We start from the raw sequence: 27,542 nt of genomic DNA on the forward strand, positions 1-27,542 counted from the left end.
ATACACAGACGACCTTGTTCATTAGTGTGATGATTTTTATTGGTTTGTGATGATTCAAGTTGAAGCAAAGCAGCTGCAGGAATCATCTCAACAGACAGTAAAGATTCTATTTTGGAATGACTGGACAGCAGAACACCCAGAGGAACAGAATGAGAGTTCTACAGAACACCAGCTAGAGTTCTACATTCTAGGAGAATTCCAGACACCAGCCAGTAGTGTGCAGGATCCAGACATGACATCATGCCATGAATTTAATACCTCCTGGTGTCTAACTAACAAGACATGTACCCCTAATGCATCCATAGTATTACTATCTTTCTTTTATCTGGTGGAAATGGGTTTCTGAGTCCTACTCAAACTGAGACCAGAATTAGTTTATGATTGAACTGACTGAACTGAACATTCATCGTGAATGCAGTCTAATTATCATATTATATTAAGTAGCCTATTGAATCCCAGCCTGAATATTCAGTAGCCTATAGCAGGGTCAGGACTGAATATTCAGTAGCCTATAGCAGGGTCAGGACTGAATATTCAGTAGCCTATAGCAGGGTTAGGATAACGACTGAATATTCAGTAGCATATAGCAGGATAAGGACTGAATATTCAGTAGCCGATCGATAGATAGATAGATAGATAGTGAGGCTGTTGAACAAAAATGTTTCATGAGCTGAAATTAAAGATCCCAGAAATGTTCCATACGCACAAAAAGCCTGTAAAATGTTGTCCACAAATGTTTCCATCCTTGTTGGTGAGCATTTCATCCTTTGTCAAGATAGTCCATCCACCTGACAGGTGTGGCATACCAAGAAACTGATTAAACAGCATGATCATTACACAGGTAAACCTTGTACAATAAAAGGCCACTCTAAAATGTGCAGTTTTGTCACACAACACATATCGCAATGCCACAGTCAGCAATTGGCATGCTGACTGCAGGAATGCACACCAGAGCTATTTCCAGAGAATTGAATGTTCATTTCTTTACCATAAGCCGCCTCCAACGTTGTTTTAGAGAATTTGGCAGTACATCCAACCGGCAACACAACAGCAGACCACATGTAACCACACCAGCCCAGGATCATTAGCGGGGTGAGGAGTATTTCTGTCTGTAGTATAGCCCTTTTGTGTGTAGGGGGGAGAGAGGGGGAGAGAGAGAGATAGAGAGAGAGGGAGATAGAGAGAGAGAGAGAGAGATAGAGAGAGAGAGAGAGAAGGGTACTCCAGGGTAGGGTGCTCCTGCATTCGGTCATGTTGTTGGAGAGGTGGCGGTGGTGTTGCTAGGGGTGTTGCTACGGGGCTCCAGCCTCAGTTTGATTGGTCGTTTTGGCATCAGCAGACCCTGGATGTCCATCTCCAACGGGATCTATAGAGAATAACAGAAGAGAACTGAACCCTGGTTGTCCATCTCCAACAGGATCTATAGAGAATAACAGAAGAGAACCCTGGTAGTCCATCTCCAACAGGATCTATAGAGAATAACAGAACTGAACCCTGGTAGTCCATCTCCAACATGATCTACAGAGAATAACAGAACAGAACCCTGGTTGTCCATCTCCAACAGGATCTATAGAGAATAACAGAACTGAACCCTGGTAGTCCATCTCCAACATGATCTACAGAGAATAACAGAACAGAACCCTGGTAGTCCATCTCCAACAGGATCTATAGAGAATAACAGAACTGAACCCTGGTAGTCCATCTCCAACATGATCTACAGAGAATAACAGAACTGAACCCTGGTAGTCCATCTCCAACATGATCTACAGAGAATAACAGAACTGAACCCTGGTAGTCCATCTCCAACATGATCTACAGAGAATAACAGAACAGAACCCTGGTTGTCCATCTCCAACAGGATCTACAGAGAATAACAGAAGAGAACCCTGGTTGTCCATCTCCAACGTGATCTACAGAGAATAACAGAACAGAACCCTGGTTGTCCATCTCCAACAGGATCTATAGAGAATAACAGAACAGAACCCTGGTTGTCCATCTCCAACGTGATCTACAGAGAATAACAGAAGAGAACCCTGGTTGTCCATCTCCAAAATGATCTACAGAGAATAACAGAAGTGAACCCTGGTTGTCCATCTCCAACATGATCTACAGAGAATAACAGAAGAGAACCCTGGTTGTCCATCTCCAACAGGATCTACAGAGAATAACAGAAGAGAACCCTGGTTGTCCATCTCCAACAGGATCTACAGAGAATAACAGAAGAGAACCCTGGTTGTCCATCTCCAACAGGATCTACAGAGAATAACAGAACAGAACCCTGGTTGTCCATCTCCAACGTGATCTACAGAGAATAACAGAACAGAACCCTGGTTGTCCATCTCCAACAGGATCTATAGAGAATAACAGAACTGAACCCTGGTAGTCCATCTCCAACAGGATCTATAGAGAATAACAGAAGAGAACCCTGGTAGTCCATCTCCAACATGATCTACAGAGAATAACAGAACAGAACCCTGGTTGTCCATCTCCAACATGATCTACAGAGAATACCAGAACAGAACCCTGGTTGTCCATCTCCAACAGGATCTACAGAGAATAACAGAACTGAACCCTGGTTTTCCATCTCCAACAGGATCTACAGAGAATAACAGAACAGAACCCTGGTTGTCCATCTCCAACAGGATCTACAGAGAATAACAGAACTGAACCCTGGTTGTCCATCTCCAACGGGATCTACAGAGAATAACAGAACAGAACCCTGGTTGTCCATCTCCAACAGGATCTACAGAGAATAACAGAACTGAACCCTGGTTGTCCATCTCCAACGGGATCTATAGAGAATAACAGAACAGAACCCTGGTTGTCCATCTCCAACAGGATCTACAGAGAATAACAGAACAGAACTCTGGTTGTCCATCTCCAACAGGATCTATAGAGAATAACAGAACAGAACCCTGGTTGTCCATCTCCAACATGATCTACAGAGAATAACAGAAGAGAACCCTGGTTGTCCATCTCCAACATGATCTATAGAGAATAACAGAACAGAACAGAACCCTGGTTGTCCATCTCCAACAGGATCTACAGAGAATAACATAACAGAACCCTGGTTGTCCATCTCCAACAGGATCTATAGAGAATAACAGAACATAACCCTGGTTGTCCATCTCCAACAGGATCTACAGAGAATAACAGAACAGAACCCTGGTTGTCCATCTCCAACAGGATCTATAGAGAATAACAGAACAGAACCCTGGTTGTCCATCTCCAACATGATCTACAGAGAATAACAGAAGAGAACCCTGGTTGTCCATCTCCAACATGATCTATAGAGAATAACAGAACAGAACAGAACCCTGGTTGTCCATCTCCAACAGGATCTACAGAGAATAACATAACAGAACCCTGGTTGTCCATCTCCAACAGGATCTACAGAGAATAACAGAAGAGAACCCTGGTTGTCCATCTCCAACAGGATCTACAGAGAATAACAGAACTGAACCCTGGTTGTCCATCTCCAACAGGATCTACAGAGAATAACAGAACAGAACCCTGGTTGTCCATCTCCAACGGGATCTACAGAGAATAACAGAAGAGAACCCTGGTTGTCCATCTCCAACATGATCTATAGAGAATAACAGAACAGAACCCTGGTTGTCCATCTCCAACGGGATCTACAGAGAATAACAGAACCCTGGTTGTCCATCTCCAACGGGATCTACAGAGAATAACAGAACAGAACCCTGGTTGTCCATCTCCAACAGGATCTATAGAGAATAACAGAACAGAACCCTGGTTGTCCATCTCCAACAGGATCTACAGAGAATAACAGAACAGAACCCTGGTTGTCCATCTCCAACAGGATCTATAGAGAATAACAGAACAGAACCCTGGTTGTCCATCTCCAACGTGATCTACAGAGAATAACAGAACCCTGGTTGTCCATCTCCAACGGGATCTACAGAGAATAACAGAACAAAACCCTGGTTGTCCATCTCCAACAGGATCTATAGAGAATAACAGAACAGAACCCTGGTTGTCCATCTCCAACATGATCTACAGAGAATAACAGAACAGAACCCTGGTTGTCCATCTCCAATGGGATCTACAGAGAATAACAGAACAGAACCCTGGTTGTCCATCTCCAACAGGATCTATAGAGAATAACATAACAGAACCCTGGTTGTCCATCTCCAACAGGATCTACAGAGAATAACAGAAGAGAACCCTGGTTGTCCATCTCCAATAGGATCTATAGAGAATAACATAACAGAACCCTGGTTATCCATCTCCAACATGATCTACAGAGAATAACAGAACAGAACCCTGGTTGTCCATCTCCAACAGGATCTATAGAGAATAACAGAAGAGAACCCCAGTGACCATGTTAAAACAGGTGGTGACCATGTTAAAACAGACAGTGACCATGTTAAAACAGGCGGTGACCATGTTAAAACAGATGGTGACCATGTTAAAACAGGTGGTGACCATGTTAAAACAGGCAGTGACCATGTTAAAACAGGCAGTGACCATGTTAAAACAGGCGGTGACCATGTTAAAACAGGCAGTGACCATGTTAAAACAGGCGGTGACCATGTTAAAACAGGCAGTGACCATGTTAAAACAGGCAGTGACCATGTTAAAACAGGTAGTGACCATGTTAAAAAAGGCACTGACCATGTTAAAACAGATGGTGACCATGTTAAAACAGGCGGTGACCATGTTAAAACAGGCAGTGACCATGTTAAAACAGGCGGTGACCATGTTAAAACAGGTGGTGACCATGTTAAAACAGGCAGTGACCATGTTAAAACAGGCGGTGACCATGTTAAAACAGGCAGTGACCATGTTAAAACAGGCAGTGACCATGTTAAAACAGGCGGTGACCATGTTAAAACAGGCAGTGACCATGTTAAAACAGGCGGTGACCATGTTAAAACAGGCAGTGACCATGTTAAAACAGGTGCTGACCATGTTAAAACAGGCAGTGACCATGTTAAAACAGGCGGTGACCATGTTAAAACAGGTAGGTGGTGACCATGTTAAAACAGGTGGTGACCATGTTAAAACAGGCGGTGACCATGTTAAAACAGGCAGTGACCATGTTAAAACAGGTGGTGACCATGTTAAAACAGGCGGTGACCATGTTAAAACAGGCAGTGACCATGTTAAAACAGGCGGTGACCATGTTAAAACAGGCAATGACCATGTTAAAACAGGCAGTGACCATGTTAAAACAGGCGGTGACCATGTTAAAACAGGCAGTGACCATGTTAAAACAGGTGCTGACCATGTTTAAACAGGTGGTGACCATGTTAAAACAGGTGGTGACCATGTAAAACAGGTGGTGACCATGTTAAAACAGGCAGTGACCATGTTAAAACAGGTGGTGCCCATGTTAAAACAGGCGGTGCCCATGCTAAAACAGGCAATGACCATGTAAAACAGGTGGTGGCAAGTGCAGCCTCTATCTACGAATGATAGGGGTGTTTGATGATGTCATATTCTGTCTGCTCAGGTGAGCGTCTCACCTCGGTCTCGTCGCAGACGGAGAAAGTGAAACTCTGGAGGATCTCGACCATGGCCAGTTTGATCATGATCAGGGCGAAGCGCATCCCAATACAGTTCCTGGGCCCCGCCCCAAACGGCATGTACGTGTACGGATCAATAGACTCCTTGTTCTCCTTACTGAACCTGGACAGGGAGAGGGCAGACACATTACACATTGTGTTGTAGTTGATTTGTGGTTGTGGTTCAGACACATTACACATTGTGTTGTAGTTGATTTGTGGTTGTGGTTCAGTCACATTACACATTGTATTGTAGTTGATTTGTGGTTGTGGTTCAGACACATTACACATTGTATTGTAGTTGATTTGTGGTTGTGGATCAGACACATTATACATTGTATTGTAGTTGATTTGTGGTTGTGGATCAGACACATAGTACATTGCACCGAAGTACTATGATGCACTGTTGTAGCAAAATGTTGTAATGCTCTTGTGTTTTTATTGTGGTTGTATTAAGGTTGTGTTATGGTTGTACTGTGGTTGTATTAAGGTTGTGTTATGGTTGTACTGTGGTTGTATTAAGGTTGTGTTATGGTTGTACTGTGGTTGTATTAAGGTTGTGTTATGGTTGTACTGTGGTTGTATTAAGGTTGTGTTATGGTTGTGCTGTGGTTATATTAAGGTTGTGTTATGGTTGTACTGTGGTTGTGTTATGGTTGTACTGTGGTTGTATTAAGGTTGTGTTATGGTTGTAATGTGGTTGTATTAAGGTTGTGTCATGGTTAGATTGTGGTTACGGTGCGGTCCAGTACCTCTCTGGTTTGAACTCCTCAGGGTCGGACCAGATCTCTGGGTCACGGTGGAGGGTCCACGTGGGAACCAGGACAACGCAGTCTTTGGGGATGACGATGCCGTTGATCTCCACCGTCTTCTTGGCGACCCTCTCCAGTCGCGGGGCGATGGGGTACAGTCTCAGAGACTCGTTCAACACACAGTCCAAATAGTCCATCTGCATCAGAGCTTCGTACTGGATTGGAGCCTGCACCATGGATACATACACATCAGTACCTCACCACATCTGGCACCGTGGTTACACACATATCAGTACCTCACCACATCTGACACACATCACAGTATCTATCTCCTCCTGCAGTTTGGTCATGGTGTGGGGGTTACCTTGTTGGGGAACACAGTATCTATCTCCTCCTGCAGTTTGGTCATGGTGTGGGGGTTACCTTGTTGGGGAACACAGTATCTATCTCCTCCTGCAGTTTGGTCATGGTGTGGGGGTTACCTTGTTGGGGAACACAGTATCTATCTCCTCCTGCAGTTTGGTCATGGTGTGGGGGTTACCTTGTTGGGGAACACAGTATCTATCTCCTCCTGCAGTTTGGTCATGGTGTGGGGGTTACCTTGTTGGGGAACACAGTATCTATCTCCTCCTGCAGTTTGGTCATGGTGTGGGGGTTACCTTGTTGGGGAACACAGTATCTATCTCCTCCTGCAGTTTGGTCATGGTGTGGGGGTTACCTTGTTGGGGAACACAGTATCTACTTCCTCCTGCAGTTTGGTTATGGTGTGGGGGTTACCTTGTTGGGGAACACAGTATCTATCTCCTCCTGCAGTTTGGTCATGGTGTGGGGGTTACCTTGTTGGGGAACACAGTATCTATCTCCTCCTGCAGTTTGGTCATGGTGTGGGGGTTACCTTGTTGGGGAACACAGTATCTATTTCCTCCTGCAGTTTGGTCATGGTGTGGGGGTTACCTTGTTGGGGAACACAGTATCTATCTCCTCCTGCAGTTTGGTCATGGTGTGGGGGTTACCTTGTTGGGGAACACAGTATCTATCTCCTCCTGCAGTTTGGTCATGGTGTGGGGGTTACCTTGTTGGGGAACACAGTATCTATCTCCTCCTGCAGTTTGGTCATGGTGTGGGGGTTACCTTGTTGGGGAACACAGTATCTATCTCCTCCTGCAGTTTGGTCATGGTGTGGGGGTTACCTTGTTGGGGAACACAGTATCTATCTCCTCCTGCAGTTTGGTCATGGTGTGGGGGTTACCTTGTTGGGGAACACAGTATCTATCTCCTCCTGCAGTTTGGTCATGGTGTGGGGGTTGGTTGCCAGGTTATAGGCCAGGAAACTCATAGTACTGCTGCTGGTCTCGTAGCCGGCGAAGATGAAGATCATGGCTTGAGACAAGATCTCATGATCAGTCAGTCCTGTGGAGAGAGAGAGAGAGAGTTTCCAGGTGTGTGTACCAGTAGTTTAAAGGTGTGTGTTTAAAACAGGTTTGTGTTTGTAACAGGTGTGTGTTTGTAACAGTGGTTTACAGGTGTGTGTTGGTAACCATAGTTTATAGGTGTGTGTTTGTAACAATAGTTTACAGTTGTGTGTTTGTTACATTATTTTTACAGGTGTGTGTTTGAAACAGTATTTTACAGGTGTGTGTTTGTAACAGGTGTGTGTTGGTAACTGTAGTTTACAGGTGTGTGTTTGTAACAGTATTTTACAGGTGTGTGTTTGTAACAGGTGTGTGTTGGTAACTGTAGTTTACAGGTGTGTGTTTGAAACATTATTTTACAGGTGTGTGTTTGAAACAGTAGTTTACAGGTGTGTGTTTGAAACATTATTTTACAGGTGTGTGTTTGAAACATTATTTTAAAGGTGTGTGTTTGCAACAGGTGTGTGTTTGTAACAGTAGTTTACAGGTGTGTGTTTGAAACATTATTTTAAAGGTGTGTGTTTGCAACAGGTGTGTGTTTGTAACAGGTGTGTGTTTGTAACAGTAGTTTACAGGTGTGTGTTTGCAACAGGTGTGTGTTTGTAACAGGTGTGTGTTTGTAACAGTAGTTTACAGGTGTGTGTTTGTAACAGTAGTTTACAGGTGTGTGTTTGTAACAGTAGTTTACAGGTGTGTGTTTGAAACAGTAGTTTACAGGTGTGTGTTTGTAACAGGTGTGTGTTGGTAACTGTAGTTTACAGGTGTGTGTTTGTAACAGTATTTTACAGGTGTGTGTTTGTAACAGTAGTTTACAGGTGTGTGTTTGAAACAGTAGTTTACAGGTGTGTGTTTGTAACAGGTGTGTGTTGGTAACTGTAGTTTCCAGGTGTGTGTTTGTAACAGTATTTTACAGGTGTGTGTTTGTAACAGTAGTTTACAGGTGTGTGTTTGTAACAGTAGTTTACAGGTGTGTGTTAGTAACAGTATTTTACAGGTGTGTGTTTGTAACAATAGTTTACAGGTGTTTGTTCGGCAGGTACCTTTAGTCTGTTCCTCTCCTGTCTTTGTGTCGCTGCCTTTCTGAGAGTCGATCATCAGTTGTAAGAAATCCACCCGACTCTGGAAGCCGAAAGACATGAGGTCAAATCCGTCCAATCACAACCAACAAGAACAGATTCTACTGGATCTGGACCAATCACAACCAACACAAACAGATTCTTATATGAATGTAGATATTTAGGTCCCAATAATAGTGTTTATCAAATTCCATCATGATATTGATATGGACGTTTCATATTGGTGCCCATAACTAGTTACATAGGTTTCCTAAACATAATAAATAAATACAGAATATTACAATACAAATATAAATGTACAGATGAAAATATCAACATAACAATCAAATATAAATATAAACCATGTTTACAGTTGAGTTCCCAGTGTCACGTCCAGATTTGATCTTAGCCAGCGAGGCGTAAAAGAAGTCTGTCACCGCAGTCGGGAAGAAAGAAAACTTCATCTTCTCCATGATAGGACCAGTGAAGGGAAACAAAGCTGGAGAAGGAGAGGAGAGGAACGTTTTACAGAAAGTTTTAGTTAAGTTTAATAATTGACCATTTTAAAAAACAAGCACACATAAAACTTGATAAAGCCATACATGCACATTAGTAAAATCATGGAGGATAACAGACAATACATTCTGGGACTTATTTCCATTGTTAAATCATGGAGGATAACACACAATAAAGTCTGGGACTTATTTCCATTGTTAAATCATGGAGGATAACACACAATTAAGTCGGACTTATTTCCATTGTTAAATCATGGAGGATAACACATTAAGTCTGGGACTTATTTCCATTGTTAAATCATGGAGGATAACACACAGTAAATTCTGGGACTTATTTCCATTGATAAATCATGGAGGATAACACACGATAAAGTCTAGGACTTATTTCCATTGTGGTCCTCTTGAGACATGATGGCTAGACAAGATGGAACACAGTTAAGCACAGTATGGCAGTGAAATAATAATACAAAAACAGAGAAGAAGAACATCTATCTCATGATTCCAGTTACATCATAGGGGTTATTAATATGGGCACAGAAGACATCAAACATACAGTGGGGCAAAAAAGTATTTAGTCAGCCACCAATTGTGCAAGTTCTCCCACTTAAAAAGATGAGAGAGGCCTGTAATTTTCATCATAGGTACACTTTAACTATGACAGACAAAATGAGAAAAAAAAAACAGAAAATCACATTGTAGGATTTTTAATTAATTTATTTGCAAATTATGGTGGAAAATAAGTATTGTTGTACTGCAATCTGTGAGGATTAGGGCTTATAATTATAGTACTAGCCATTGAAAATGCATTTTTGGGGGGGATTGTTTGTCCTCGGGGTTTCGCCTGCCATATCAGTTCTGTTATACTCAGATACATTATTTTAACAGTTTTAGAAACTTTAGAGTGTTTTCTATCCAAATCGACCAATTATATGCATATCCTAGCTTCTGGGCCTGAGTATCAGGCAGTTTACTTTGGGCACGCTTCTCATCCAGAGGTGACAATACTGCCCCATTTCCCAAACAGGTTTAACATATTCATACATTTGCTCATGTACAATTCTCTCCACGATCTTTGATGTTACACAGAGGATAGATACAGGCCTATAATTCCCAGGGTCAGACTTTATATCCTTCTTATACAGAGGTACAGAGGTACAAAGGCATACAACTTCATACGATTAAAAAGTACAACTTGCGTCCCTGTGTGTCTGCGCATGCGTGTGTGTGTGGTCTCACCGACTAGGAGGAACAGTGGGTTGAACAGGTCAAACTTGAGCATCTTCTTGACGTTGGAGACAAAGGGGTCTGAAGGGTTGTTCAGAGAGTCAATGTCCACACTGAAGGCTGTGCTGGTGACCACATCCATACTGTAGGGCCCAAAGAACCTGCAACACAATCACAATCACACACCACACAGCTACTGACCACAAAACTACTGACCACCCAACTACTGACCACAAGTACTGACCACCCAACTACTGGCCACACAACTACTGACCACAACCACACAACTATTGACCACAACCACACAGTTACTGACCACAACTACTGAACACACAACTACTGACCACAACCACACAACTATTGACCACAACCAAACAACTATTGACCACAACCACACAGTTACTGACCACAACTACTGAACACACAACTACTGACCACAACCACACAACTATTGACCACAACCAAACAACTATTGACCACAACCACACAGTTACTGACCACCCAACTACTGGCCACACAACTACTGACCACAACCACACAACTATTGACCACAACCACACAGTTACTGACCACCCAACTACTGGCCACACAACTACTGACCACAACCACACAACTATTGACCACAACCACACAGTTACTGACCACCCAACTACTGGCCACACAACTACTGACCACAACCACACAACTATTGACCACAACCACACAGTTACTGACCACAACCACACAGTTACTGACCACCCAACTACTGGCCACACAACTACTGACCACAACCACACAACTATTGACCACAACCACACAGTTACTGACCACACCTACTGAACACAACTACTGACCTCAACTACTGAACACAACTACTGACCACACACCTACTGACCACACAACTACTGACCACAACCACACAACTACTGACCTCAACTACTGGCCACAACTACTGACCACACAACTATTGACCACAATTACTGACCACAACTACTGACCACAACTACTGTCCACACAACTATTGACCACAACCACACAACTACTGTCCACACAACTACTGACCACACAACTACTGACCACAACACACAACTACTAACCATACAACTACACAACTACTGACCACAAGGTCAGAGGTCAGAGGTTAGAGGTCAGGACTCACTCCTTCAGTTCGATGGTCTGGTCTTTATCTGCCTGCTTCTTCATTCCGCTCAGCAGGGTAGAAGAGTGCTGCTTCATGATACCAAACATCTAGAGGAGAGAGAGAGAGAGGTAGAGAGAGGAGAGGTAGAGAGAAAGGAGAGGTAGAGAGGGAGAGGGGTAAAGAGAGAGAGAGGTAGAGAGAGAGGTAGAGAGATAGAAGTAGAGAGAGAGGTGGAGAGAGGTGGAGAGAGGGAGAGGGAGAGAGGTAGCGAGAGAGAGGTAGAGAGGTAGAGAGGGTGAGGGAGAGAGGTAGAGAGGTGGAGAGAGGGAGAGAGGTAGAGAGATAGAAGAAGAGAGAGAGGTGGAGAGAGGTGGAGAGAGGGAGAGGGAGAGAGGTAGCGAGAGAGAGGTAGAGAGGTAGAGAGGGTGAGGGAGAGAGGTAGAGAGGTAGAGAGAGGGAGAGAGGTAGAGAGGTAGAGAGAGAGGAGAGGTAGAGAGAGAGGAGAGGGAGAGAGGTAGAGAGGGAGAGAGGTAGAGAGAGAGAGGTAGAGAGAGAGGAGAGGTAGAGAGAGAGGAGAGGTAGAGAGGTAGAGAGAGAGAGGAGAGGTAGAGAGAGAGAGAGAGAGAGAGAGAGAGAGAGAGAGAGAGAGAGAGAGAGAGAGAGAGAGAGAGAGAGAGAGAGGTAGAGAGAGAGAGGGAGAGAGAGAGGTTAGCAGAGTGCTGTTTCATGATTAGGGTTGAATGGCCGTAACCCGGATACCGAGATTAACGCACAAAACCACTCCCTTTTCCTGGGATAAATAACTAAGAGAAACCAGTAAATTAGGCTCCTTAGCTCTTGGATTCCCATTCAGGAAAAGCTAGACTAGAATAGCTTGCTGGACATTGTTGTTGTTATTGCATTCCCTACACAAATAGACTAATTGAAGAGGGATGCAAGCTCTTGTTTGCTGAATGTTAAATACAGCAGCCAATAGAAACCACGGGTAGTTTGAAAGAAGATCGAACACGCAATGGTGGCAAAATATAGCAGTTATTAATTCAGACTCATAACCATTCAGATGGTGGTAGACTATAGCAGTTATTAATTCAGACCCATAACCATTCAGATGGTGGTAGACTATAACAGTTATTAATTCAGACCCATTCAGATGGTGGTAGACTATAGCAGTTATTAATTCAGACCCATAACCATTCAGATGGTGGTAGACTATAACAGTTATTAATTCAGACCCATTCAGATGGTGGTAGGCTATAGCAGTTATTAATTCAGACCCATAACCATTCAGATGGTGGTAGACTATAACAGTTATTAATTCAGACCCATTCAGATGGTGGTAGACTATAGCAGTTATTAATTCAGACCCATAACCATTCAGATGGTGGTAGACTATAGCAGTTATTAATTCAGACCCATAACCATTCAGATGGTGGTAGACTATAACAGTTATTAATTCAGACCCATTCAGATGGTGGTAGGCTATAACAGTTATTAATTCAGACCCATTCAGATGGTGGTAGGCTATAGCAGTTATTAATTCAGACCCATAACCATTCAGATGGTGGTAGACTATAGCAGTTATTAATTCAGACCCATTCAGATGGTGGTAGACTATAGCAGTTATTAATTCAGACCCATTCAGATGGTGGTAGACTATAACAGTTATTAATTCAGACCCATAACCATTCAGATGGTGGTAGGCTATAGCAGTTATTAATTCAGACCCATAACCATTCAGATGGTGGTAGACTATAACAGTTATTAATTCAGACCCATTCAGATGGTGGTAGGCTATAACAGTTATTAATTCAGACCCATTCAGATGGTGGTAGGCTATAGCAGTTATTAATTCAGACCCATAACCATTCAGATGGTGGTAGACTATAGCAGTTATTAATTCAGACCCATTCAGATGGTGGTAGACTATAGCAGTTATTAATTCAGACCCATTCAGATGGTGGTAGACTATAACAGTTATTAATTCAGACCCATAACCATTCAGATGGTGGTAGGCTATAGCAGTTATTAATTCAGACCCATAACCATTCAGATGGTGGTAGACTATAGCAGTTATTAATTCAGACCCATAACCATTCAGATGGTGGTAGACTATAGCAGTTATTAATTCAGACCCATAACCATTCAGATGGTGGTAGACTATAGCAGTTATTAATTCAGACCCATTCAGATGGTGGTAGGCTATAACAGTTATTAATTCAGACCCATTCAGATGGTGGTAGACTATAGCAGTTATTAATTCAGACCCATAACCATTCAGATGGTGGTAGGCTATAGCAGTTATTAATTCAGACCCATAACCATTCAGATGGTGGTAGACTATAGCAGTTATTAATTCAGATCCATAACCATTCAGATGGTGGTAGGCTATAACAGTTATTAATTCAGACCCATTCAGATGGTGGTAGGCTATAACAGTTATTAATTCAGACCCATTCAGATGGTGGTAGACTATAGCAGTTATTAATTCAGACCCATAACCATTCAGATGGTGGTAGGCTATAGCAGTTATTAATTCAGACCCATAACCATTCAGATGGTGGTAGACTATAGCAGTTATTAATTCAGACCCATTCAGATGGTGGTAGACTATAGCAGTTATTAATTCAGACCCATAACCATTCAGATGGTGGTAGGCTATAGCAGTTATTAATTCAGACCCATAACCATTCAGATGGTGGTAGACTATAGCAGTTATTAATTCAGACCCATTCAGATGGTGGTAGACTATAGCAGTTATTAATTCAGACCCATAACCATTCAGATGGTGGTAGGCTATAGCAGTTATTAATTCAGACCCATAACCATTCAGATGGTGGTAGACTATAGCAGTTATTAATTCAGACCCATAACCATTCAGATGGTGGTAGACTATAGCAGTTATTAATTCAGACCCATTCAGATGGTGGTATACTATAACAGTTATTAATTCAGACCCATTCAGATGGTGGTAGGCTATAACAGTTATTTATTCAGATCCATAACCATTCAGATGGTGGTAGACTATAGCAGTTATTAATTCAGACCCATAACCATTCGGATGGTGGTAGACTATAACAGTTATTAATTCAGACCCATAACCATTCAGATGGTGGTAGACTATAACAGTTATTAATTCAGACCCATAACCATTCAGATGGTGGTAGGCTATAACAGTTATTAATTCAGACCCATAAGCATTCAGATGGTGGTAGACTATAGCAGTTATTTATTCAGACCCATATAACAATTAAAACTTCTTCTTAATAGGGGGCGCTGTTTTCACTTTGGGGAAAAATCGTGCCCAATTTAAACGGCCTCGTACTCTATTCTAGATCATACAATATGCATATTATTATTACTATTGGATAGAAAACACTCTCAAGTTTCTAAAACTGTTTGAATTATATCTGTGAGTAAAACAGAACTCATTTGGCAGCAAACTTCCAGACAGGAAGTGAAAAATCTGAAAATGAGGCTCTGTTCCACGGCCTGCCTATTGAATTGCCTTATATTTATGGATATGCATGCACTGCATACGCCTTCCACTAGATGTCAACAGGCAGTGGAAGGTGGAATGGGGTGTCTAGCTTGATCTGAGGTCGAACAAGAGCTTTTGGAATGACGTGTCCAGAATTTCCTTTCTCTACCTAGGCGCGGGACGCACCTCCATATTGTCTTATGATAAGCGTTCGCTATACACGGCTAATATCTCCGGCTATGATTTTATTTGATACATGTGATAATAATATCGTAAAGTATGTTTTTTCAACCGAGTTTTATCAGATTATTCAACGTTTATTGGGACTTTTGGAGTTTTCCATTCTTTGCGTCAAGAGAGGGTGGGAACGTTATCAACCTTGGCTAGCATTGTTGGCGCGAATTCAACAGAAGAAAAGGACATTCTAAAACCAAACAACGATTTATTCTGGACCAAGGACTCCTTGTACAAGATTCTGATGGAAGCTCAGCAAAAGTAAGAACAATTTATGATGTTATTTCGTATTTCTGTGTAAAATGTTGAGTCCTATTCTCCGCCGTTTTGGCGGGCGCTGTCTCGCTATAACGCAAGCTGTTTGTTATGGTAAAGTTATTTTTAAAAATCTAACACGGCGGTTGCATTAAGAACCAGTGTATCTTTCATTTGCTGTCCAACATGTATTTTTTAGTAAAGTTTATGATGAGTTCTTTGGTCAGATTAGGTGAGTGTCCAAAATAGCTCCGGACATTCTGGTGAATCGATGCTACATATTCACAATGTATAACCACGGTTTGCAGCTCTAAATATGCACATTTTCGAACAAAACATAAGAGTATTGTATAACCTGATGTTATAAGACTGTCATCTGAGGAAGTTGGTCAAGGTTAGTGATTAATTTGATATCTTTTGCTGGTTTTTGCGAATGCTATCTATGCGGTGAATAAATGCGGTTCTGTGTTTGGCTATTGTTGTAAGCTAATATAATGCTATATTGTGTTTTCGCTGTAAAACACTTAAAAAATCGGAAATATTGGCTGGATTCACAAGATGTTTATCTTTCATTTGCTGTACACCATGTATTTTTCATAAATGTTTTATGATGAGTATTTAGGTATTTCACGTTGCTCTCTGTAATTATTCTGGCTGCTTTGGTGATATTTTTGATGGTAGCTGCAATGTAAAACTATGATTTATACCTCAAATATGCACATTTTCGAACAAAACATAAATTTATTGTATAACATGTTATAAGACTGTCATCTGATGAAGTTGTTTCTTGGTTAGTGACTAATTATATCTCTATTTGGTCGGTTTTGTGATAGCTACCTATGCAGTAGAAACATGTTGAAAATATGCGGTTGAGTCTTTGGCTATTGTGGTTAGCTAATAGAAATACATATTGTGTTTTCGGTGTAAAACATTTTAAAAATCGGAAATGATGGCTGGATTCACAAGATGTTTATCTTTCATTTGCTGTATTGGACTTGTGATTTCATGAAAATTATATTATATGATATCCCTGTCGAGTTAGGCTAGGCTATGCTAGTCAGCTTTTTTGATGAGGAGGATCCCGGATCTGGGAGAGAGAAGCGGTAGAGGTTAAATCTTTATGAAGAGAAGTGAAAGCCATCAGCATCTAATTCTAGTCCTATATATGAATGAAGAAGATAGGGGTCCTGGGTGGTGCAGCGGTCAAAAGCACTGCACAGCGACAATACAGCCTGGTGTTCAATCCCACCAGGTCACAACCGACCTTGACCGGTAACCCCATAGGATGACATAAAATTGGCCCAGCGCCGTCCGGGACCTTGGCTTATCGTGCTCTAGCGACTCCTTGTGACAGGGCCGAGGGACTGCAAGCTGACACCGGTTGTCAGTCGAGGGGTGTTTCACATTAGTGCTGCTGACAACCGGGTTAAGCAGGAAGTAGGTGGTCATGTCTTTCACATTAGTGCTGCTGACATCCGGGTTAAGCAGGAAGTAGGTGGTCATGTCTTTCACATTAGTGCTGCTGACAACCGGGTTAAGCAGGAAGTAGGTGGTCATGTCTTTCACATTAGTGCTGCTGACAACCGGGTTAAGCAGGAAGTAGGTGGTCATGTCTTTCACATTAGTGCTGCTGACATCAGGGTCAAGCAGGAAGTAGGTGGTCATGTCTTTCACATTAGTGCTGCTGACAACCGGGTTAAGCAGGAAGTAGGTGGTCATGTCTTTCACATTAGTGCTGCTGACAACCGGGTTAAGCAGGAAGTAGGTGGTCATGTCTTTCACATTAGTGCTGCTGACATCAGGGTCAAGCAGGAAGTAGGTGGTCATGTCTTTCACATTAGTGCTGCTGACATCCGGTGAAACAGGAAGTAGGTGGTCAAACGGGTCATGTTTCAGAGGATGCATGACTTCACTTTTGAATAATAATGTAAATAAGGTATCTGTTGTTGATTTTTAATACATTTGCTAACATTTCTTAAAAACGTTTTTTGCTTTGCCATTATGGGGTATTGTGTGTAGATAGATGAGGAAAATGTTTTATTTAATACATTTTAGAATAAGGCTTTAATGTAACAAAATGTGGAAAAAGTCAATGGGTCTGAATACTTTCTGAATGCACTGTATATATTGTTTCTAGTCAAGGCTCATCCCATTCAGCTATTGCTGTATATCTATAATAAGTTTATAACAAGTTTTACTGAGTTTAGAGTTTATTACAAGCAGTAATGAGTTAATAAAGAGTTTATAACAAGTTCTAAAGACTTTATAACAAGCTATAATAAGTTTATAAAAAGTTTATAACAAGTTCTAAAGACTTTATAACAAGCTATAATAAGTTTATAAAAAGTTTATAACAAGCTATAATGAGTTAATAGTTTATAACAAGCTATAATGAGTTAATAAAGAGTTTATAACAAGCTATAATGAGTTAATAAAGAGTTTATATCAAGCTAAAATGAGTTAGTAAAGAGTTTATAACAAGCTATAATGAGTTAGTAAAGAGTTTATAACAAGCTATAATGAGTTAATAGTTTATAACAAGCTATAATGAGTTAATAAAGAGTTTATAACAAGCTATAATGAGTTAGTAAAGAGTTTATAACAAGCTATAATGAATTAGTAAACAGTTTATAACAAGCTATAATGAGTTTATGAAGAGTTCATAACAAGCTATAATGAGTTAATAAAGAGTTTATAACACGCTATAATGAGTTTATGAAGAGTTTATAACAAGCTTTAATGAGTTAATAAAGAGTTTATAACAAGCTATAATGAGTTAATAAAGAGTTTATAACAAGCTATAATGTGTTAGTATAGAGTTTATAACAAGCTATAATGAGTTAATAGTTTATAACAAGCTATAATGACTTAATAGTTTATAACAAGCTATAATGAGTTAATAGTTTATAACAAGCTATAATGAGTTAATAGTTTATAACAAGCTATAATGAGTTAATAGTTTATAACAAGCTATAATGAGTTAATAGTTTATAACAAGCTATAATGAGTTAGTAGATAGTTTATAACAAGCTATAATGAGTTAGTAAAGAGTTTATAACAAGCTATAATGAGTTAGTAAAGAGTTTATAACAAGCTATAAATAGTTAGTAAAGAGTTTATAACAAGCTATAATGAGTTAATAGTTTATAACAAGCTATAATGAGTTAATAGTTTATAACAAGCTATAATGAGTTAGTAGATAGTTTATAACAAGCTATAATGAGTTAATAGTTTATAACAAGCTATAATGAGATAATAGTTTCTAACAAGCTATAATGAGTTAATAGTTTATAACAAGCTATAATGAGTTAGTAAAGAGTTTATAACAATCTATAATGAGTTGTAGTTTATAACAAGCTATAATGAGTTAGTAAAGAGTTTATAACAAGCTATAATGAGTTAGTAAAGAGTTTATAACAAGCTATAAAGAGTTAGTAAAGAGTTTATAACAAGCTATAAATAGTTAGTAAAGAGTTTATAACAAGCTATAATGAGTTCATAGTTTATAACAAGCTATAATGAGTTAGTAGATAGTTTATAACAAGCTATAATGAGTTAATAGTTTATAACAAGCTATAATGAGTTAATAGTTTATAACAAGCTATAATGAGTTAATAGTTTATAAAAAGCTATAATGAGTTAATAGTTTATAACAAGCTATAATGAGTTAATAGTTTATAACAAGCTATAATGAGTTAATAAAGAGTTTATAACAAGCTATAATGAGTTAATAAAGAGTTTATAACAAGCTAAAATGAGTTAGTAAAGAGTTTATAACAAGCTATAATGAGTTAGTAAAGAGTTTATAACAAGCTATAATGAGTTAATAGTTTATAACAAGCTATAATGAGTTAATAAAGAGTTTATAACAAGCTATAATGAGTTAGTAAAGAGTTTATAACAAGCTATAATGAATTAGTAAACAGTTTATAACAAGCTATAATGAGTTTATGAAGAGTTCATAACAAGCTATAATGAGTTAATAAAGAGTTTATAACACGCTATAATGAGTTTATGAAGAGTTTATAACAAGCTTTAATGAGTTAATAAAGAGTTTATAACAAGCTATAATGAGTTAATAAAGAGTTTATAACAAGCTATAATGAGTTAGTATAGAGTTTATAACAAGCTATAATGAGTTAATAGTTTATAACAAGCTATAATGACTTAATAGTTTATAACAAGCTATAATGAGTTAATAGTTTATAACAAGCTATAATGAGTTAATAGTTTATAACAAGCTATAATGAGTTAATAGTTTATAACAAGCTATAATGAGTTAATAGTTTATAACAAGCTATAATGAGTTAGTAGATAGTTTATAACAAGCTATAATGAGTTAGTAAAGAGTTTATAACAAGCTATAATGAGTTAGTAAAGAGTTTATAACAAGCTATAAATAGTTAGTAAAGAGTTTATAACAAGCTATAATGAGTTAATAGTTTATAACAAGCTATAATGAGTTAATAGTTTATAACAAGCTATAATGAGTTAGTAGATAGTTTATAACAAGCTATAATGAGTTAATAGTTTATAACAAACTATAATGAGATAATAGTTTCTAACAAGCTATAATGAGTTAATAGTTTATAACAAGCTATAATGAGTAAGTAAAGAGTTTATAACAATCTATAATGAGTTGTAGTTTATAACAAGCTATAATGAGTTAGTAAAGAGTTTATAACAAGCTATAATGAGTTAGTAAAGAGTTTATAACAAGCTATAAAGAGTTAGTAAAGAGTTTATAACAAGCTATAAATAGTTAGTAAAGAGTTTATAACAAGCTATAATGAGTTCATAGTTTATAACAAGCTATAATGAGTTAGTAGATAGTTTATAACAAGCTATAATGAGTTAATAGTTTATAACAAGCTATAATGAGTTAATAGTTTATAACAAGCTATAATGAGTTAATAGTTTATAAAAAGCTATAATGAGTTAATAGTTTATAACAAGCTATAATGAGTTAATAGTTTATAACAAGCTATAATGAGTTACTAGTTTAAAACAAGCTATAATGAGTTAATAGTTTATAACAAGCTATAATGAGTTAGTGAAAAGTTTATAACAAGCTATAATGAGTTAATAGTTTATAACAAGCTGTAATGAGTTAATAGTTTATAACAAGCTATAATGAGTTAGTAAAGAGTTTACAACAAGCTATAATGAGTTAGTAAAGAGTTTATAACAAGCTATAAAGAGTTAGTAAAAAGTTTATAACAAGCTACAATGAGTTAGTGAAGAGTTTATAACAAGCTATAATGAGTTAATAAAGAGTTTATAACAAGCTATAATGAGTTAATAGTTTATAACAAGCTATAATGAGTTAATAGTTTATAACAAGCTATAATGAGTTAATAAAGAGTTTATAACAAGCTATAATGAGTTAATAGTTTATAACAAGCAATAATGAGTTAGTAAAGAGTTTATAACAAGCTATAATGAGTTAATAGTTTATAACAAGCTATAATGAGTTTATAACAAGCTATAAAGAGTTAGTAAAGAGTTTATAACAAGGTATAAAGAGTTAGTAAAGAGTTTATAACAAGCAATAATGAGTTAATAGATTATAACAAGCTATAATGAGTTAGTAAAGAGTTTATAACAAGCTATAATGAGTAAATTAAGAGTTTATAACAAGCTATAATAAGTTATTAACAAGCTATAATGAGTTTATACAATCTATAATGAGTTTATAGAGTTTATAACAAGCTATAAAGTGTTTATAACAAGCTATAATGAGTCTATAGAGAATATAACAAGCTATAATTAGTTTATAAAAAGCTATAATGAGTTTATAACAAGCTATAATGAGTTAATAAAGAGTTTATAACAAGCTATAATGAGTTAATAAAGAGTTTATAACAAGCTATGATGAGTTAGTATAGAGTTAATAACTAGCTATAATGAGTTAATAGTTTATAACAAGCTATAATGACTCAATAGTTTATAACAAGCTATAATGAGTTAATAGTTCATAACAAGCTATAATGAGTTAATAGTTTATAACAAGCTATAATGAATTATAGTTTATAACAAGCTATAATGAGTTAGTTTATAAGAAGCTATAATGAGTTAATAGTTTATAACAAGTTATAATGAGTTAATAGTTTATAAGAAGCTATAATGAGTTAATAGTTTATAACCAGCTATAATGAGTTAGTAGATAGTTTATAACAAGCTATAATGAGTTAGTAAAGAGTTTATAACAAGCTATAATGAGTTAGTAAAGAGTTTATAACAAGCTATAAATAGTTAGTAAAGAGTTTATAACAAGCTATAATGAGTTAATAGTTTATAACAAGCTATAATGAGTTAATAGTTTATAACAAGCTATAATGAATTATAGTTTATAACAAGCTATAATGAGTTATAGTTCATAAGAAGCTATAATGAGTTAATAGTTTATAACAAGCTATAATGAGTTAATAGTTTATAAGAAGCTATAATGAGTTAATAGTTTATAACAAGCTATAATGAGTTAGTAGATAGTTTATAACAAGCTATAATGAGTTAGTAAAGAGTTTATAACAAGCTATAAATAGTTAGTAAAGAGTTTATAACAAGCTATAATGAGTTAGTAAAGAGTTTATAACAATATATAATGAGTTGTAGTTTATAACAAGCTATAATGAGTTAGTAAAGAGTTTATAACAAGCTATAATGAGTTGTAGTTTATAACAAGCTAAAATGAGTTAGTAAAGAGTTTATAACACGCTATAATGAGTTAGGAAAGAGTTTATAACAAGCTATAAAGAGTTAGTAAAGAGTTTATAACAAGCTATAAATAGTTAGTAAAGAGTTTATAACAAGATATAATGAGTTAATAGTTTATAACAAGCTATAATGAGTTAATAGTTTATAAAAAGCTGTAATGAGTTAATAGTTTATAAAAAGCTGTAATGAGTTAATAGTTTGTAACGAGCTATAATGAGTTAATATTTTATAACAAGCTATAATGACTTACTAGTTTATAACAAGCTATAATGAGTTAATAGTTTATAACAAGCTATAATGAGTTAGTGAAGAGTTTATAACAAGCTATAATGAGTTAATAGTTTATAACAAGCTATAATGAGTTAATAGTTTATAACAAGCTATAATGAGTTAGTAAAGAGTTTATAACAAGCTATAATGAGTTAGTAAAGAGTTTATAACAAGCTATAAAGAGTTAGTAAAAAGTTTATAACAAGCTACAATGAGTTAGTGAAGAGTTTATAACAAGCTATAATGAGTTAATAAAGAGTTTATAACAAGCTATAATGAGTTAATAGTTTATAACAAGCTATAATGAGTTAATAGTTTATAACAAGCTATAATGAGTCAATTAAGAGTTTATAATAAGCTATAATGAGTTAATAGTTTATAACAAGCAATAATGAGTTAGTAAAGAGTTTATAACAAGCTATAATGAGTTAATAAAGAGTTTATAACAAGCAAAAATGAGTTTATAACAAGCTATAAAGAGTTAGAAAAAGAGATTATAACAAGGTATAAAGAGTTAGTAAAGAGTTTATAACAAGAAAAAATGAGTTTATAACAAGCTATAAAGAGTTAGAAAAGAGTTTATAACAAGGTATAAAGAGTTAGTAAAGAGTTTATAACAAGCAATAATGAGTTAATAGATTATAACAAGCTATAATGAGTTAATAGTTTATAACAAGCTATAATGAGTTTATAACAAGCTATAAAGAGTTAGTAAAGAGTTTATAACAAGGTATAAAGAGTTAGTAAAGAGTTTATAACAAGCAATAATGAGTTAATAGATTATAACAAGCTATAATGAGTTAGTAAAGAGTTTATAACAAGCCTTAATGAGTTAATTAAGAGTTTATAACAAGCTATAATAAGTTATTAACAAGCTATAATGAGTTTATACAATCTATAATGAGTTTATAGAGTTTATAACAAGCTATAAAGTGTTTATAACAAGCTATAATGAGTTTATAGAGATTATAACAAGCTATAATTAGTTTATAACAAGCTATAATGAGTTTATAACAAGCTATAATGAGTTAATAAAGAGTTTATAACAAGCTATAATGAGTTAATAAAGAGTTTATAACAAGCTATAATGAGTTAGTATAGAGTTTATAACAAGCTATAATGAGTTAATAGTTTATAACGAGCTATAATGACTTAATAGTTTATAACAAGCTATAATGAGCTAATAGTTTATAACAAGCTATAATGAGTTAATAGTTTATAACAAGCTATAATGAATTATAGTTTATAACAAGCTATAATGAGTTAGTTTATAAGAAGCTATAATGAGTTAATAGTTTATAACAAGTTATAATGAGTTAATAGTTTATAAGAAGCTATAATGAGTTAATAGTTTATAACCAGCTATAATGAGTTAGTAGATAGTTTATAACAAGCTATAATGAGTTATTAAAGAGTTTATAACAAGCTATAATGAGTTAGTAAAGAGTTTATAACAAGCTATAAATAGTTAGTAAAGAGTTTATAACAAGCTATAATGAGTTAATAGTTTATAACAAGCTATAATGAGTTAATAGTTTATAACAAGCTATAATGAATTATAGTTTATAACAAGCTATAATGAGTTAGTTTATAAGAAGCTATAATGAGTTAATAGTTTATAACAAGTTAAAATTAGTTAATAGTTTATAAGAAGCTATAATGAGTTAATAGTTTATAACAAGCTATAATGAGTTAGTAGATAGTTTATAACAAGCTATAATGAGTTAGTAAAGAGTTTATAACAAGCTATAATGAGTTAGTAAAGAGTTTATAACAAGCTATAATGAGTTAATAGTTTATAACAAGCTATAATGAGTTAATAGTTTATAACAAGCTATAATGAGATAATAGTTTCTAACAAGCTATAATGAGTTAATAGTTTATAACAAGCTATAATGAGTTAGTAAAGAGTTTATAACAATATATAATGAGTTGTAGTTTATAACAAGCTATAATGAGTTAGTAAAGAGTTTATAACAAGCTATAATGAGTTGTAGTTTATAACAAGCTATAATGAGTTAGTAAAGAGTTTATAACAAGCTATAATGAGTTAGTAAAGAGTTTATAACAAGCTATAAAGAGTTAGTAAAGAGTTTATAACAAGCTATAAATAGTTAGTAAAGAGTTTATAACAAGCTATAATGAGTTAATAGTTTATAACAAGCTATAATGAGTTAATAGTTTATAACAAGCTATAATGAGTTAATAGTTTATAAAAAGCTATAATGAGTTAATAGTTTATAACAAGCTATAATGAGTTAATAGTTTATAACAAGCCATAATGAGTTACTAGTTTATAACAAGCTATAATGAGTTAATAGTTTATAACAAGCTATAATGAGTTAGTGAAGAGTTTATAACAAGCTATAATGAGTTAATAGTTTATAACAAGCTATAATGAGTTAATAGTTTATAACAAGCTATAATGAGTTAGTAAAGAGTTTATAACAAGCTATAATGAGTTAGTAAAGAGTTTATAACAAGCTATAAAGAGTTAGTAAAAAGTTTATAACAAGCTACAATGAGTTAGTGAAGAGTTTATAACAAGCTATAATGAGTTAATAAAGAGTTTATAACAAGCTATAATGAGTTAATAGTTTATAACAAGCTATAATGAGTTAATAGTTTATAACAAGCTATAATGAGTTAATTAAGAGTTTATAATAAGCTATAATGAGTTAATAGTTTATAACAAGCAATAATGAGTTAGTAAAGAGTTTATAACAAGCTATAATGAGTTAATAAAGAGTTTATAACAAGCAAAAATGAGTTTATAACAAGCTATAAAGAGTTAGAAAAAGAGATTATAACAAGGTATAAAGAGTTAGTAAAGAGTTTATAACAAGCAAAAATGAGTTTATAACAAGCTATAAAGAGTTAGAAAAGAGTTTATAACAAGGTATAAAGAGTTAGTAAAGAGTTTATAACAAGCAATAATGAGTTAATAGATTATAACAAGCTATAATGAGTTAATAGTTTATAACAAGCTATAATGAGTTTATAACAAGCTATAAAGAGTTAGTAAAGAGTTTATAACAAGGTATAAAGAGTTAGTAAAGAGTTTATAACAAGCAATAATGAGTTAATAGATTATAACAAGCTATAATGAGTTAGTAAAGAGTTTATAACAAGCCTTAATGAGTTAATTAAGAGTTTATAACAAGCTATAATAAGTTATTAACAAGCTATAATGAGTTTATACAATCTATAATGAGTTTATAGAGTTTATAACAAGCTATAAAGTGTTTATAACAAGCTATAATGAGTTTATAGAGATTATAACAAGCTATAATTAGTTTATAACAAGCTATAATGAGTTTATAACAAGCTATAATGAGTTAATAAAGAGTTTATAACAAGCTATAATGAGTTAATAAAGAGTTTATAACAAGCTATAATGAGTTAGTATAGAGTTTATAACAAGCTATAATGAGTTAATAGTTTATAACGAGCTATAATGACTTAATAGTTTATAACAAGCTATAATGAGCTAATAGTTTATAACAAGCTATAATGAGTTAATAGTTTATAACAAGCTATAATGAATTATAGTTTATAACAAGCTATAATGAGTTAGTTTATAAGAAGCTATAATGAGTTAATAGTTTATAACAAGTTATAATGAGTTAATAGTTTATAAGAAGCTATAATGAGTTAATAGTTTATAACCAGCTATAATGAGTTAGTAGATAGTTTATAACAAGCTATAATGAGTTATTAAAGAGTTTATAACAAGCTATAATGAGTTAGTAAAGAGTTTATAACAAGCTATAAATAGTTAGTAAAGAGTTTATAACAAGCTATAATGAGTTAATAGTTTATAACAAGCTATAATGAGTTAATAGTTTATAACAAGCTATAATGAATTATAGTTTATAACAAGCTATAATGAGTTAGTTTATAAGAAGCTATAATGAGTTAATAGTTTATAACAAGTTAAAATTAGTTAATAGTTTATAAGAAGCTATAATGAGTTAATAGTTTATAACAAGCTATAATGAGTTAGTAGATAGTTTATAACAAGCTATAATGAGTTAGTAAAGAGTTTATAACAAGCTATAATGAGTTAGTAAAGAGTTTATAACAAGCTATAATGAGTTAATAGTTTATAACAAGCTATAATGAGTTAATAGTTTATAACAAGCTATAATGAATTATAGTTTATAACAAGCTATAATGAGTTATAGTTTATAAGAAGCTATAATGAGTTAATAGTTTATAACAAGTTAAAATTAGTTAATAGTTTATAAGAAGCTATAATGAGTTAATAGTTTATAACAAGCTATAATGAGTTAGTAGATAGTTTATAACAAGCTATAATGAGTTAGTAAAGAGTTTATAACAAGCTATAATGAGTTAGTAAAGAGTTTATAACAAGCTATAATGAGTTAATAGTTTATAACAAGCTATAATGAGTTAATAGTTTATAACAAGCTATAATGAATTATAGTTTATAACAAGCTATAATGAGTTATAGTTTATAAGAAGCTATAATGAGTTAATAGTTTATAACAAGCTATAATGAGTTAATAGTTTATAAGAAGCTATAATGAGTTAATAGTTTATAACAAGCTATAATGAGTTAGTAGATAGTTTATAACAAGCTATAATGAGTTAGTAAAGAGTTTATAACAAGCTATAAATAGTTAGTAAAGAGTTTATAACAAGCTATAATGAGTTAATAGTTTATAACAAGCTATAATGAGTTAGTTTATAAGAAGCTATAATGAGTTAATAGTTTATAACAAGCTATAATGAGTTAATAGTTTATAACAAGCTATACTGAGTTAGTAAAGAGTTTATAACAAGCTATAATGAGTAAATAGTTTATAACAGGCTATAATGAGTTAATAGTTTCTAACAAGCTATAATGAGTTAATAGTTTATAACAAGCTATAATGAGTTAGTAAAGAGTTTATAACAATATATAATGAGTTGTAGTTTATAACAAGCTATAATGAGTTAGTAAAGAGTTTATA

General features: G+C 35.3%; 1 protein-coding gene across 1 annotated transcript in view; it reads right to left on the reverse strand.

The window, feature by feature from the left end:
• Positions 1–1,116: 1,116 nt before the first annotated feature.
• The window catches only part of LOC120042131 (cytochrome P450 3A27), a 35,345-nt gene continuing 8,919 nt past the window's right edge, over positions 1,117–27,542 (reverse strand). Inside the window, exons 6-13 of the mRNA XM_038986993.1 lie at positions 11,628–11,716; positions 10,502–10,650; positions 9,122–9,249; positions 8,736–8,814; positions 7,533–7,693; positions 6,284–6,510; positions 5,493–5,655; positions 1,117–1,366 (exon numbers count right to left, since the gene is read on the reverse strand). Of these exons, the coding sequence (XP_038842921.1) occupies positions 1,250–1,366; positions 5,493–5,655; positions 6,284–6,510; positions 7,533–7,693; positions 8,736–8,814; positions 9,122–9,249; positions 10,502–10,650; positions 11,628–11,716 (1,113 nt within the window). The 3' untranslated portion in view covers positions 1,117–1,249. The remainder of the gene's footprint in view (positions 1,367–5,492; positions 5,656–6,283; positions 6,511–7,532; positions 7,694–8,735; positions 8,815–9,121; positions 9,250–10,501; positions 10,651–11,627; positions 11,717–27,542) is intronic.

The sequence above is a fragment of the Salvelinus namaycush genome, unplaced genomic scaffold, assembly GCF_016432855.1.
Source record: "Salvelinus namaycush isolate Seneca unplaced genomic scaffold, SaNama_1.0 Scaffold62, whole genome shotgun sequence".
NCBI classification, from domain to species: domain Eukaryota; kingdom Metazoa; phylum Chordata; class Actinopteri; order Salmoniformes; family Salmonidae; genus Salvelinus; species Salvelinus namaycush.